General features: G+C 59.7%; 1 protein-coding gene across 1 annotated transcript; it reads left to right on the forward strand.

Annotated features, from left to right (window-relative positions):
- The first annotated feature begins 26 nt into the window (after window positions 1-26).
- On the forward strand, window positions 27-15,010 carry GNAI2 (G protein subunit alpha i2). The gene is made up of 9 exons (XM_065845548.2): window positions 27-197; window positions 8,283-8,325; window positions 8,474-8,615; window positions 8,981-9,141; window positions 11,613-11,741; window positions 12,909-13,038; window positions 13,254-13,407; window positions 13,762-13,968; window positions 14,073-15,010. Exons 1-8 carry the CDS (start codon window positions 80-82, stop codon window positions 13,950-13,952), a joined length of 1,068 nt encoding a protein of 355 aa, XP_065701620.1. The 5' UTR covers window positions 27-79; the 3' UTR covers window positions 13,953-13,968; window positions 14,073-15,010.
- Window positions 15,011-15,286: the final 276 nt, after the last annotated feature.

The raw sequence follows: 15,286 nt of genomic DNA on the forward strand, positions 1-15,286 counted from the left end.
CGGCGGCGCGCAGGGGCGGGGCGGGCGGGGCCGGGCAGGGCAGAGCCGCGGGCGCGCGCAGGCAGCCGCCGCCGCCGCCATGGGCTGCACCGTGAGCGCCGAGGACAAGGCGGCCGCCGAGCGCTCCCGCATGATCGACAAGAACCTGCGGGAGGACGGCGAGAAGGCGGCGCGGGAGGTGAAGCTGCTGCTGCTGGGTGAGACCTCCGGGATGCCCCCCGGGCCCCTCCCCCGGCACACCGCAGGGGCTCCCCCGCCCGGCCCTGCCGGAACCGGGCAGCCCCGCCACCCGCGCCCCATGCTGCACCGGAGCGACCCTGGGTACCAGCCCGCGGGGTACCGGCCGCGCCCCGGGCATCCGCTAGGGGTGGGATGCTGGCCGCAGCCCAGGCTTCGGGGTTCCCCCCTCAGTGGGGTGTCGGCCCCATTTCGGGGATTCCCCCCTGGAGTGGGGTGTCTGCCCCGCCCCAGGCTGCCGGGTTCTCCCGCAGGAGTGAGATGCTGCCCCGCAGCAGGCCTTGGGAATCTCCTCTGGAGCAGGGTCCCAGCCCCACTCTGGGCTTTGGGTAACTCTCCTGGGAGTGGGGTGCCAGCCCCACTCCAGTCCTTGAGCATCTCCCTAGGAGTGTGGAGCTGGCCCTACAGCAAACCCTGGGTGTCCCTCGGGAGCAGGGTACCAGCCCCACCCTGGGCTGTGGGGCTCCCCCCAGAAATGAAGTGCCAATCCCACCTCGCTGTGGTACCGTACCCCCAACCCCATCGGTGTCCAGCCTGGGCACATTCCTTTGGGATGCGAGTGGGGCATCCCTACCCTCCTGGTGGCTGGGGCCTCCAAGCAAAGAGCCTGGGCACCCTATCCTGCCTGCCCAGGACCCCCCAGCCATGCCAGGGGGCTCCTCCGTGAGCTACCCTGGCCCTAGGCTGGTTGGGGGGAGGTAATGGGGCTGATGGACACCCGCTGCCCCACACCTCTCCCTGCCTGGGCACTGGGACAGGCTAAGCCCCTCCATCCCACCTTTGCCCTCTACTTAGCCATGGGGAGTTGGCTTGGGCAGCTGGCTCTGCCCCACATGCTGTCCACAGCGGGCAGGGCCCTCCACAGCCCACGGGCCCTCTGCCCCACGGATACCCGATTTTCATACCGATAATGGGCCGCTCGCACTCTTCAAAACGACCCGGTGATGCTCCTGTGGGTGTTCGCAGACCTGCCCTGTGCCTGCAGGCTAGGCAGCCACTTATTTATTTTAATTTATTATTTATTTTTTTAATAACTCCCAGTTGAGGGTTTTGTTCGCTTTCCAAAATTCCCAGGGAGAACCTGGCTCCGGCTGTGATGCAGGAGCACGCGGGGCTCCCACGGCTCCGTGGCGGGACCCCGGGATGGGCAGAGAAATCCCCGGCTGCTGCCTGGGGAGTGCCGGCAGAAAATGTCTTTGGGCTCGTCGCTGTCGGCAGAGGAAGCCGCCAGCAGCAGGAAGTCACGCCGAAATCCGGCAGTCCTTTATTTGCTCAACCCCTGCCTGCCTTGAGAAATACGTAATTAACGTCTTGAAGCACTCGTTTAACAGAGTGCTTAGGGGTTTTTTTGTTTTATTTTATTTTTGCCTTGGTGTGAGCTGTGCTGGCGGCAAGACCCATCCTGATGGGGGCCGGGCAGGCGTCTACGCTACTGGGGGGGCTCTCTCTGGTTGTGCAAGCTGGCTGACCTGCTTGTTTCCGGGGAGGGGACGGTGCCGGCGGAGCGAAACCCCACGGGGTTTGCAGGCTGGTGGGGAAACACGTGGTGCCCCCTTCACCGCCCGGGCCTTGCTGTTGCCACGGCTCCTTTTGAACCGCTGCCTGGCACAAAATAACGGTGCTGGGGTGCAGCTGGCCGCAGGGGTTGGCACCTCCATTTCTCAGGGCATGGGGAGGTTTCAGGGCTGTCTGGGATGGGCAGCATCACTCCAATGCTGTTGGCACTGGGGAGCCTGGTGGGTGCTGAGCATCACCAAGGGGCAGCCAGGGGCTCGCTGGTTGGTGAGGATCATCATGTGGGCCGGCCAGCCAGCATCCCTTACCCCATGTCCCGCTCTCTGCCGAAGCGGGTTTAGGAGGAGGATGGACATGCTCCCATCTGCTGGGGCTGGCATTTATGAGTGGTGTTTCTGATCTTGGCAGGTTTCTAAAGCCAAAAATAGAGCAAAACAGGTCTTTTTTTTTCTTTCTTTTTTTTTTTTTTCTTTTTTTGTTTTTAATGTGCATTTATTTTTTCCCCTCACAGCTGTTCAGGTCTAAATAGCACCGGAACCTTGGGTCAGTACTGCCCATTTCTGAGCCGCAGCCAGAAAATCCTCCCAAGCTATCAGGGAGTGGCTGTGGAGGTGGGACCGGCTGTGCCCCCCCATGGGTTGCTGCTCGCAGCATTCCCCCTTCTGCAAGAACCCCTTGAGGTGGGGATGCAGTGCCCAGGAGATACTCCCGGCATGCCTGCTCCTCACCCTTCCTGTGGCTTATTATTTTCCCCATGGCTGGAGGAGAATTTGGAAGGAAAAATTAAGGAGGAAAATTGCTTCACCCTTTGTGCCACATCGGCCCACAGCACAAAGAAATGCCTCTTCCAAACACCACGTGGTTTTGCCAGCAACTTGACTTGGAGCTGCCGGTGCAGCTGGGCAGGACACGGTGTGAGCAGAGACCATTGGTGTTGGCATGAGGAAATGCAGGTCTGTGCCGGACACCGGCACCGCAGAGGGCTTGGGACTGCCTGGTGGAGCCACCTCGGCTTGGTGCTGTGCCCTGTGTGTGGCCGTGATTCTGCCTCGGCCTTTACTCCTCCACAGCGGGTGAGCTGGAGAGGGACAGACGGACACGTGCAATCGGTGCGGTGGGGGAAGCAGGACCCCCCAGCAGCACCCGGCACACCACTGCTCCTGCCCACGGCACCTACCGCTGTTTGCTGGCTTGGGCAAATAGATTGCTTGCCGGATCGTTTGAAGCTCTGGTCTCTGATGGGGAGCAGACCATAATGAAGCATTGTCCCCTTCCCTGCCACTGGCAACCAAGAGCCTCCTAAGGTTTTGATGCTGAGGGAGGCCAGGAGATGCCACTGGCACCTGAAGGTCCCCGGCCTCGGTTCATCTACCACACAGAGTGGTGCTGCCAGCAGCTTCTGGTGCTACTGCCAGCTTGTTGGCATTGCCAGGGCTCAGACTGCTGGAGTCACCAGCTGTTTCTGCTGGGCAGCAGAGGAGGTCAGGTCCTGCCCAGCCCAGTTCCCTGCCCATGGGAGCTGGGATGCTCCGGGGGATGCAGGATCAGCGGCAGGCAAGCGACCACTGTACTCAGAGCCCCTAATTCCTTGTCTTCCTACAAAGGATGAAGGAAGCAAAAGGATTTATTTGCTGCTCAGGAGACGTTTGAGGCAGGGAAGGTGCTTGGGGCAGCGGAAGTCAGTGGTGGGTTGATTCCCAGTGGTTTTTGGTGCTGTTTAGGTGGAGGTGCAAACCCTGGGGGAGGATGCTCCCCTTGCACCCCACCTGGGCAGGGTCACACTGGGATAAGTCATGCAGGCAGCTGCCTGTACCGAATCCTGCACTGTGGCTGGGGCGAGGGCAGCCCAGGCAGGGCTCGGAAGCTTTATATTTATTTTGTTTTGGGCTTGCATAAAAATAGAGGAAGGGAGGGACCAGCTGTGACTTTCGGAGGCTGCGTTGCCCCAGCCCTGCCCTGGGCTCGCGTGCGAGCAGACGGGTTTGCTGCATTTTGTTGGGTCTTGGGGTTTTGCTTCTGTCCCTCCTGCTGCCCCAGCCCAGGGTGATGGGAGGGGACTGCGCCCTCCCTTTGATGGGGACACTGTTGGGGTCCCAGTGGTGTTTTTGGTCATGAACCAGGAGGTGTTGTGGTGGGGTGTGGGCAGAGAAGAGCTCAGTGCTCTTAGATCCAGGGGGACCCTGCACCCATCTCCCTGGAGCTGGTGACTGAGATGGGGATGGGGCCACTGGTGGTGTCCCAGGTGCAGGCAGCTCCCCTCCACTCCAAGATGAGTGCTTAGCCTTTGCTCAGGAGTGGCGGCAGGCTTATATGTTTATATTTTACATATTTTTTTACATGTATATATTAGAAATATATTTTATATATTTAAAAATATTTGTTGCTCTTGTATATATATATTGCTTTTTTATATGGAGCAATATACATATTGATTTTTTTATATATGTCTTAAAAAGCATATATATATATATATCTAGCTTTACACACATGTATAATTTTACAGAAGGTCTCCCATGGGCTGAGCGTGCCCAGGGTTGCAGGTGCTGGGGCCGGGATGTGCCTGGGTGCCGTAGCCGGTGCAGCCTGGTCTCTCCACAGCCACCGGGTTTCCTGCTCCAGGCCGGAGGTGACTGAATCACCGGGGCCGGGGGAGCCGAGTAACCCCCCATCCCCACCGGTGAAAACCCCGGGGCAGCAGGGTGCCGGCGGGATCCCGGCTGTGCCGCTGGGTGAGCCCCAGCCCCATCAGGGCGGGATGGGGGGATGATGGCACCCAAGTGCGGGGTCACGGCACAGCTGGGATGGGGGCATGGAGGTGGCTGGTGCTGGCTGGGGGGGGGCAGGATGGCTGCGGCCACGGCAGGGGCAGAAACAGAGCAGCAAAGTTCTGGGATTCCTGGAAAAAGCTGGGCACAAGGATAGTTTTGTCCAGCTTGCGAACACCAGCGGCCCTTGTCAGCACTGGGGGTGCGTTTGCAATACTCCCCCCGGGAAACTGCCACCTCCTCCCCATGTGTTCCAAACATCCTTCCTGCTGACAATTTATTTATATTTTATTTATTTCTTTTTTGTGATTTCCCCCCCCCCCACCCCCCCTGTGTCTCCATTGGCTGCCTTGGACAGAGAGATCTGTACCCCCCTGGTGCCCCCCAGTTTCTGGGGGTCCTGCCTGGGTACGTGGCATCCCACTGGCCGTGCGGGCTCCTTCTGGGAAGCGGCCAACCCTGTGCCGGAATGGGACGGCCCCTGGGAAAAACGCCCTGTGTCGCTGTGGGGTTTTAAAAAAATGCGATTATTTTTACAGCAATTTTCCATCTATTTTGGGTAGGAAGGAAAATGTTGAGGGGAATCTCTTTTTATTATGATTTTTTCAGTCTTTAGGGTAACTGCTTTTGACATACACCTTTGAAAATCCCATTTGATGGCGGGGACCTCATAGGTGCCAAGGGGGGTGAGCTCTTCAGCCGTCCCTCTGCCCAGCTGTCTGTCTGCCCTGCAAGGAAGGGGGTTGGTGGGTCTGTCTGGCTGTAAAAACCCTCAGTAAATCCAGGCACAAATGATAGCTGCTGTTTGCTAGGCGGGAAAATTTGCCAGTATAGCGGCTGGGGATGAGGCTGTGGGGATGAGGATGGCCCTGGACCCACTGGTGGATTGAATTCCAGCTTCTCCCTCATAATAAGGAATATTTTCCAGCTGTGCATCGCTTCCATCCATGCCCGGATATTTCACGGCATAAGAAAGGATAGTGCTGTGCACCAAGATGGAAAATCCCGTCTCCGCGATGCCGGGTGAGGTGGACCTCGAAACCTGTGACCAGCTCCTTAAATATACGACATTAAATACATGCCTGCCAGAAAGCATCTTAAATCATAGGCTGCAAAATATATGTTCGCTAAACAGATTTTTCCCTGATGGATTAACAGGGCGTTTTGGAGTGGGGTAGCTACTTGCTTGTTTTAAATTTTTGATGATTATTTTGAACAAAAAAAAGAGGGAAATCAGCCCGAGAGAGAGGTCTCCTCCTATTTTTGGCAGGCGCTGCTCCAGAAACAAGCGCTGCCTGGTCCCGGCGGGCAGTACTGAAGGGAGCCCAGCTGTGGGGTCACCCCGTGGTGGGCGGTTTCTCCCCATCCACCCGATACCTGGCCGGCACGGGGGTCCAAAGGAAGCGAAGCCCCTAGCACACTGCCTCCTGCCTGGTTTGGGCAGGAGGGTGGGAGCCGGTGGCTGGCGCCCTGCCCAGGGATTGTTTTGGGGCTGAATGGACGGTTTTCCGGGGATTGGAAACCCTTTCCCTCTGCCCTGCTTGCCCGGGGGGGCTGGGAAGGGTCTGCCTGCCCTCAGTGGGGTGGGAATAGCCTCTCTGGGGGTGCTGGGGGGTACGGCACGGGGAAGCCGGGAACCTGGTATTAATTCAGGCCTGAATTTCTGTTCGCCACAGGCGTGTGGTACTGGGCGAGCTCCCAGCCACGAGAGGAGCTGCTGGTTTGAACTGGGGAGGCAATGGCACGGCTGTGTTCTGCAGGGGGGCAGAAGTGACTGGCCCTGGCAGCTGCCACCGTGCTGGTGACTGTCACTGTGCCGGGAGCAGGCAGGAGGTCCCTGGGAGGTTGTTCTGTCCTGGGCAGGCAGCAAGTGGCAGTGGGGCAGATGGATCAGGAGGCTGGGGGACCACTGGCTGGCAGCTTGCCCTGGGGTTGCTTATCAGCAGGGTCCTCGCTTGCTCTGTGCCTCAGTTTCCCTGTGTGGGCAGCCACAGGGAAGGGGGATCAGGCACGGTGAACGCAGCTGGCCATGATCCCTGAGCTGGGTGGTATGGGGTGGTGTGGCCAGAAACCAGAGATATTTAATGGAAAAAATGAAGGGATATGCAGAGTCCTTCCCTCCCCAGCTCTGGGCAGGAGTTGCCAGCGCTGACCACGAATGCCGGCCTGGCGGGGCTGTACCGGTGCCGCGTCAGCGTCCCGGGGTGCCGACAGAGGCTGGAGCAGCAGAGCCACTGGTACCAGCGGTGCCGGAGAGCCCTGCGTGACAAACACTCCAGCGTGTACAGTGTGGAAGCTGTGGAGTGGGATGGTTGCGGCAGTGAATAGAGGGTCTGTATAGCCTCAGTATGGCCCCAGCTTCGGGGGCTCTGTGCCTGCAGTGATGTCCCCAGGTGTGTGTGCCCGTCACTGTGGCTGTGTTTACGCCGGTGGCATGGGCAGAAGGTGTTTTTTCTGTGCTGATGTGTCTCGGCTGCCATGATAATGGGCTCTGTTTTTCCTGGTTAATTTTAGCATAATCTCAATTTAAAAAAAAAAAAAGTAAACTCCTCTGGACTCCTCTGTAATCGCTCTTCCCCCTCGGTGGCCATGTTGGCACAGTCCTGCTGCTGCCTGCTTGGGGCCCCCTGTAAGGGTAGTGTCAGGGCTGAGGGCAGCAGCAGAAGGACCCCCCCAGAGGGATGGAGTGACACAGGGACAAGTTCAGCTCAAGGGATCCTCTGGGACTGGCACCTGGAGGCAGGGACCATGCTGGTCCCCAGCCAAAGGGGGCTTGTCCTGCTGCCAGTGCCGGGGCGAGCCGGTCGCTCCTCCATCTCAGTGACACTCCCTGCCCGGATAGGGGACAAGGGACACGCACTGTGTCTTTCAGCTTCCCCTTTGAGCTTCCCCTTTTTTGCAGCCAGGGTGACTTCACTCCTTCCCCAGTCCCAGCCTGGGGAGGAAGGGCTGGACTGGGAGCTGCATGTCTCCTCTGAACCCCTGGCATTCTGAATTGGGATGCTGAAAAATAAACCCACCCCAAAATCCACCAGCTTTTCCTGCTGGCAGCCTCCTCCGCAGCTGGGCTGGGTTGCAGGACCCATCAGGCTGCAAAGTCCATGCGATTTAAAAAGCAACCCGGGGGAAGCTGCTCCCACCGAGGGCCACTTGAGATGGCTGGTGGAGGTGGCAACTTCTTCCCCTGCTCCCTGGGGTGCTTGACAGGGGGTGCCCAGCCCCCTGCCACTACCTGGTGGCACAAGCATCTCCTTGTCCTGGTTGCTGCCAGCTCCAGCTGTGGGCACGTGGCAGGGCTGATGCTCCATTGTCCCCTGATACAATGTGGATGTCAGATTTGGGATGCAGGACGTAGAAGCTCTGCCTGGAGCTGGGATGGAGGGTGATAGTCAGGTCTTAGCCGCCCCTTCATCACCAGTCGTTCCCCACTCCCAAACTCAACCAAAACTATGGCCGCCGATCGTATCGGCTGCAGCACACTGGGACCACAGGGCAAATGTTAGTGTGTTTATGCCATTTTCATGGCCTGGAGCAGGTGTAATTTCTTGCTAGGTCCCACCCAGGCTCCCCTTTTCCTTCCCCTTTCTTGGCCCTGACATTCCCAGTGCCCATCCAAGCATCTGCTCTGGCCAATGCTGGGAGCTCTTCTCTGATGACTGAGGTGCCCACTGCCCTCCCACCCTGGGCTGGGGGACCCAGTGGGGTGGAGGTCCCTGGCTTCAGGCAGCACCTCACTGCTCATCCCCCTTTCTCATTTCTCTGCAGGTGCTGGCGAGTCTGGGAAGAGCACCATCGTCAAACAGATGAAGTGAGTGATCCTCGCACCACGGGCTCCGAAACCAGTGGTGGCTGGGGAAAGCTTCCCATTGGTGTTGCCACAGAGCGTGGGTGGGGGAAAGCACCCTGGGATGCCCAGCGAAGGGCTGACTTTGCCCGTGTCTCTCTCATGTCCCCAGGATCATCCATGAAGATGGCTACTCGGAGGAGGAGTGCCGGCAGTACAAAGCTGTGGTCTACAGCAACACCATCCAGTCCATCATGGCCATTATCAAGGCAATGGGAAACCTGCAGATTGACTTTGGAGACTCCTCCAGAGCGGTGGGTGCCCACCGTGCTGTGCCTGGCAGGGGTGGGGTGTCCTGGAGAGCAAAAGCAGATGTGCCCAAAGCTGGGCCAGGATTAAGGGTGGCCCTACCCAAGCCCTGCTGCTCCCTGTCTGACTGTGACTGCCTGTCCCTGGCACTGGGGATGTGGGGACCCAAAGCATAACCTGTGAGTGGCCTGCCCTGGCACAGCCCCTGATGTGTACAAGGATGGGGGTCCCTTGGGTCTCATTCCTGTCTACCACTGGAGCTCCTGTCCTGCTGTCCAGGTGGGACACACAGGGCTCCAGTCAGGTTCTTTGGGGCAGAATGAGCTTTGTAACCCATAGCTGATGCTTGAGTCCTGTTTCTTCCCCACAGGATGATGCTCGTCAGCTGTTTGCGCTCTCCTGCACTGCCGAGGAGCAAGGCATCCTACCGGAGGACCTGGCCAATGTGATCCGGAGGCTGTGGGCTGACAACGGGGTCCAGGCGTGTTTTAACCGCTCCCGAGAGTACCAGCTGAACGACTCTGCTGCCTAGTGAGTACCCGGGCTCCTCTGCCCAGCTCAGTTGGATCCCAGCCCTGTGGCCCACAGCCTTTTTATTGAGCAACAGAAAATCCCCCTGGAGGCGGCTGTTCCCCATCGGCAGGCTTGGGGGCTGGTGCTGCCACTTCCCGTCCAGCGTTGGGGCTGAGCTGGAGCAGAACTGGGAAGGCGGATGTTTCGAAAGCTGTTTCCTCCTCTGGTGGGGTGCTGCGGCCCCCAGGAGAGGGGCACCAGGGCACCCCCCTCCTGCCGCTGCTCCGTGCCCACTGCCCTTCACTGGGGGATTCTCCCCCTGGCCTCCCCCGGTGTGAGCACAGCCCGGGGGACTTCCCCATCCTTGTGGCCCGCCATGGGCCATGAAGGCAAAAAGAAGGCAAGAAAAAGCCCCAAAGTAAGCACTGGGGACCCTTATGCCTGAACAGGATGAGTAGGATGCACAAGAGGCTTTTCTTTTTCTTTTTGCCCGAGTTTATATGGAAAGACTTGGCATTACACAGGCATATTAGCCGGCTAACTCGTGTGGATAATTTGCCTGCATCTGCTTGGGTTTATCCCTGAAGAGATTTAATAAATAAGTTAATCTGCCTAAAATATGATTGCTGGAGTGGGTGGCATGGCCAAGGCTGTGTTCAGCTCGCACAGTGCCCTCCTGCCCTCGCTGCCCAGACCCCGCGCAGTAAAGCAGTGCCGGGGCAGCTCGTGCTGTGCCGCAACACCTGTGCCAAGGCTGGCCCCACGAGGGACTGGGCACCCTTAAGACTGGCTGCCATCCTGAGGGCTGCTTGGCCCCCTGTGTGCCAGCCCAGCTGTCCCCTCCCTCCTGGCACTGGCAGGTCCCTCTTCTGCACTGAGGTCACTGGGGGGAAGATGTTACAGGAAAGCTCCTGGCAAACACCAACCCCGGAGAAGCTCCTGCTGGCGCTTTCCTCCAGCGCCCATGGCTTTTGCTTCCTCCAGCCCATCACCCACCCACCTCCCCAGCCCCCTCCTGCTCAGCCCAATCGCTCCCAGCCAGCACCGACATATCCCCAACAGTGCCGCGCTGTGCCGTGGGGGCTGATCTGGAGGCAGGGGAGACCCGGCAGGTGCCTGTCAGCTCACACGCACAGTTTGAGCAAATACGTCTGCAAATCAACTGTCGCCTTAAGCGCATTTGTGAAGTGTTTGGTGCATTACGGGGGTTGGACAAGTATTAGTTAGGAGCCCCTGCTGAGCTGTTGCTCCAGCCTTTCTCCAGCACCACACAGGTGCCAATGCGGCAGCCGATGCCCTGTCCGTCCCCACGGGGCTCATGCTGTACCCGTGGTGCCACCAGCACAGGGCACCCTGGCGATGAGGAGCCCTGCACTGTGCCTGGCGCTCAGCCCCCCACACCCAGCCCTCTGTGGCAGCCCCCAGCCACCTCCTCTGCAGCCCCTTGGGGTGCAGGAGCTTGGGGTGCCAGGGTGGGTGTGAGGTCGGAGTGCCGCTGATGCCGCGCAGGGCCCTGCCGCGGTGTTTCCTGTTGTTGTGTCAGCCGGAGCCGCCTGTGTTTCCGGCTGTTGTCGAGCTCCTTGGTGGTGGCGGGTGCCGGCCCCCACGCCCTCACGCTGCTGCAGGGTCCCAGGGCACCCACGGCTCTGGCTGTGCCCTGGCACGCCAGAGGCTTCCCAGGAGCTGGCGAGTGGCCGTGCTGCCATGAGAGCCCGGGATCCCCGTGGCCTCATGAGCTGTAATCTGGCTTTCACCAGATTACAGGGCTGCAAAGGCCTTAATTAACACAAGCCTAATTTGCTTAAAGGAGCCCGTTTATTGTAACCCAATTAAAGGAACGTGAGCTGGAGAAATGGAAACTCGCCTTGATCCTCCCGGCATCCCTCTGCTGGTCCTGGCAGCTGCTGCGCCATCAAGACTGCCGGGGTCTGCAGGGCAGGCAGTGCTGGTCCTGGGGGTCCCGGGACGACCAGCAGCCCCCTGGTTATGCTGCTCCCGGTCCCTCCGGCTGCCAGCCTCCTGCTTCCTCCCAGGGCTCCGGCCCTTTGTGTTTTTGACTATAAATGGCACGGCGCCATCGATTGTTTCCGCCGGCGCTGCGACTGGTTGCCATAGCAGTGAATACTTTCCTCTTGCCGCTTCCCTTGTGCAAACGGCCAGGAAAATAGGGGGGGAGCCCCCCAGCCCCAGCTGTATCCTCTGCCCAACCACTGGTGCTGGCACTCTGCCCCCAGCCCTTGTTCCCGCATGTCTCCTTGCCACCCTGGCAGCTTCCCGCCCTGCCCTTCCTGTGGCTGGTAGGGCCACGGGGTGACCCTGGGGTGTGGATGGGGTCTGCAGTGTTGCCTGGCTTGGCGCTGCCCACCCCAAATGGGTGATGCTGGAGTGTGGGCAGTGGACTCTGGGGTGGTGTGGGGATGCTCCATGGGATTTGGGTGGGTTGTGCCCCACAGTCCAGCTTCCCTAGTCCCTTTCTGCTCCCTCCCCAGCTACCTGAATGACCTGGAGAGGATAGCCCGTGCCGACTACATCCCCACGCAGCAGGATGTGCTACGCACCAGGGTGAAGACCACTGGCATCGTAGAGACCCACTTCACCTTCAAGGATCTGCACTTCAAGTACGTCCAACCCCTTTACTTTTGCCTTTTCCAAGGCAAAAAAAAACCCTTTCCTGCCCGTGCCTGGCCGGATCCTGCTTGCGCGCTGCACACGTCAAGCCCTCCCGCCTTTGCTCATGGCAGGAGCTGCTGCCTCAGAGAGAGCGGAAACCGCCAAAATAGCTGGAGCAGCGTCAAAAACGTCTCTCAGGGCTCAGCCTGGGGGCGGATCCAACCTCTGGCGAGGAGGGGAAGGGGGAAGGTGTCCTCCCGGTGCCGGTGCCGTCATGCTGCTTCCGCTGCGGGAAGAGCGCTGGGCGGAAACCAAGGGTCTTGGGACTGGGAACCAGTGCCGCTGCCCACCAGCACCTTGGGGTTGCTTTCCACCAAAAGCCTGTGGGAAATAGTCAGGGCTCTGGTTTCCAAAGCTAAAAAGCTGGCATTGTGCATATCCCGGGGGATTTAGTCACTTGGCAACGGACCTGCTGGCAGAAATTTCTGCTGGGGTCCTCCCTGAGTGCGAGGGGCTCGCAGGGATGCCCTGCCACCCTGGTGGGATGGCAGTGTTTTGTCGCCCATTGCCAGGGTGTGCTTTGGAGGTGGCAGCGGGGCAGAGGGGATGGTGTGGGGAGGAGCACAGCAGTGAGATTGGCTGTAGATGTGCTGCTGCTGCCAGGCGCTTGTCTGTGGAGGCAGAGCATCCTCTGCTGCCTGCAGCGGGAGAGGCAGGCGGTGCTCCAGCACCATCCCCTGAGCCCTGGCGCTGCCCGCCATCTCGCTGAGCCGGCCGCTCAGCTGAGCACCAGCAGCTCCCCATGGTCCAGCAAAGCCCCGCTGTGCCCGCTCCAGAGTGGGTCTCTGAGAGCATCTCCTGGAGCCCGGCTTCAGGGAGCATCGTGCTGACACCCCCTGGGAAAGGCAGCCTGGTCCTGCCCTGGCTCCTGGTGGGGATCTGGGGTCTGCTCCGACTGGGAAAAGAGCCTGGACACTGCCCTGTCCCTGGGATGGGCAATGGATGCTGGCAGATCTGCAGTGCCAGCAACACCCCTGTGGCAGAGGCACTGTGCTCTGCCCATCCTGGTGCCTTTTCCTGGCACAGCTCCTGCTCCAGGGAAACTGAGGCAAGGAGTGGGGTGAGGGCAGTGGGCCAGGAGCTGCTGCCCATCACCACACTGTCTCTCGGTCCAGGATGTTCGATGTGGGCGGCCAGCGCTCGGAGCGGAAGAAGTGGATCCACTGCTTTGAGGGGGTGACAGCCATCATTTTCTGTGTGGCCCTGAGCGCCTACGACCTGGTGCTGGCTGAAGACGAGGAGATGGTGAGTGGAGGGGCTGGAGCCAGTGCTGTGAGCCAGCCCTTCCTTGGGGAGTACCCCCTTCTCTGGTGGCCACCAGTGCCGTGGCCAGCGTGGCCCAAGCCTTGCAGGGCTCTTGGCATCCCCTGCCTGGGCAGGCAGCAGCGGTGGGGGGCAGAAGTGGGGTGGGGGCTGCCTGGGGGTCCCTGCCTGGCTCAGGCTGCTTTCTCCTCTACCAGAACCGGATGCATGAGAGCATGAAGCTGTTCGACAGCATCTGCAACAACAAGTGGTTCACAGACACGTCCATCATCCTCTTCCTCAACAAGAAGGACCTCTTTGAGGAGAAGATCGTGCACAGCCCCCTGACCATTTGCTTCCCTGAGTATACAGGTATTGCAGGGTCCCTCAGTGCCCCTCCAGTCACCCTGACAGGAGGAGCAGGTGGCACCTTGCCCAGACAGTGTAGCAGGAGATGCTGGGAATGGAGGTGGTGGCTCTCCTGTGCCCAGGGAGCAGCGTGTTGAGGCAGCGAGGTGGGTGTGGTGATGTTTGGGGTGCCCCAAGGGATGGGGGAAGATGGGGAGACAAGAAGCAGCAGCCCTGGGAGTTTAGCTGAGGCTCCTTGTACCTGGGGAGCATCAATCTGACATCGGGGTGGTAGTGGGGGAAGCTGAGCCCAAACAAGTGCCAGTGGTGGGGGCATCATGGGCCAACCCCAACCCTGTGTCTCCTCCTCCTCCCCAGGGGCCAACAAGTATGACGAGGCGGCTGGCTACATCCAGACCAAGTTTGAGGACCTGAACAAGCGGAAGGACACCAAGGAGATCTACACCCACTTCACCTGCGCCACCGACACCAAGAACGTGCAGTTCGTTTTCGACGCCGTCACTGACGTCATCATCAAGAACAACCTGAAGGACTGCGGGCTCTTCTGAGGGTGGCACTGCTCAGGTGGGTGCTCGTCTCGGTGGTGGCCCCCCCAAAATGGGGTGATCGCAGAGCAGAGCATCATCCCCGTCCCCAGCCCCCACACGCTCACCTCCACTCTCTCCTAGGACCCCTGGCTGTGCCAGCGAAGGGAGGACCATGCCGTCCCCACCTCCTGCTTCTCTTCGGATTCATCCCTCCACCCCCGCCCCATAAAGAGACTTTTGGGTGCCAGCGCAGTGGCAGGGCCCGTGTCCCCTCCGCTGCCCCGCTCGCCCCTCACCATCCTCCTTTTCCTTGTCGGCGTCACCCTTTCTGCCTTCCTGCGGAAAATGAGGTTTTCATCTTGGTTTCTAACCCCTGAACCGCTCCAGCCCCCTTGGTCCTTTGCTCCCGAGCCCTGGCACTCTCACTGTTTACATTGCAAGTGTTGCTGGCACGGGGTGGGGGGACACGGGGATCCCCCTGGGGACACCCCCCCGGCTGAAAACACAACCAACAACATTCCTTTTAGTAAGCCACAAAAGAAAGAAAAGGAGAAGAAGAAGAAAAAACAAACAAACAAACAAAATCGAGCAAACATAACCAAACACAACAGTGCGCAAAAAAAACCACCACACCACACTGGCTGGGTCAAGGTTGCTTTTTACAGAAACCTTTTTACCAAACTATTTAAAAGCGTCAAGTGCTACGTGGTGGCGGTGCCCTCCATGGCCAGCCCACCCCCCAACCGTGTGCCTTGGGGGGGTCTGCACCCCACCTCGCCTCGCTGCCCCCTGTCCCGCTACCCCGAGGGACGGGCAGCCCTCGGCGGGCAGCAGCTGGGCAGGGGAGCAGGTAGGGGGTGCTGCCCGCTGCCTGTATTCCCCCCCTCTTTCTAAGCCTAGTTTTGTAGGGCTAGCTGTTGCGTTGGGCAAAAAGAGCCCGCTGTACAGAGTGGCCCCCGCTGTCCCCCCCTAGCCCGGGGGGCCCCCTCAGCCGGTGCCCGCGGCCTCGCTTTTCCCACAGGATGTTTTACCGAATCGTTCACATGGTTTGAAATAATAAAATGTAGAAAGAAAATAAAGTGGAAATATGTATGTACTGATCCCCCCCATGACCCAGGGGTGGGAGTGGGTGGCTCACCTCTGTGGGAGGACTGGGGGATCCCCAGGGGTGGGAGAGGCTGGACCCCAGGAGTGCTGGCTCAGCAGCTGGGGGTGCTGCTGTGGGGGCTATGACCACCTCCTGGCCATGCAGTAGGGGGGTGGTGGGTGGTGGCATCCAGGGGTTCCTGGCACCCAAGGGGCCCCAGTACCACACACCCAGCAGTCCACAGGGGGGACCCATGGATGCCCAGCAT

Source organism: Patagioenas fasciata, chromosome 10 (genome assembly GCF_037038585.1).
Source record: "Patagioenas fasciata isolate bPatFas1 chromosome 10, bPatFas1.hap1, whole genome shotgun sequence".
Classification (NCBI taxonomy): Eukaryota; Metazoa; Chordata; class Aves; order Columbiformes; family Columbidae; genus Patagioenas; species Patagioenas fasciata.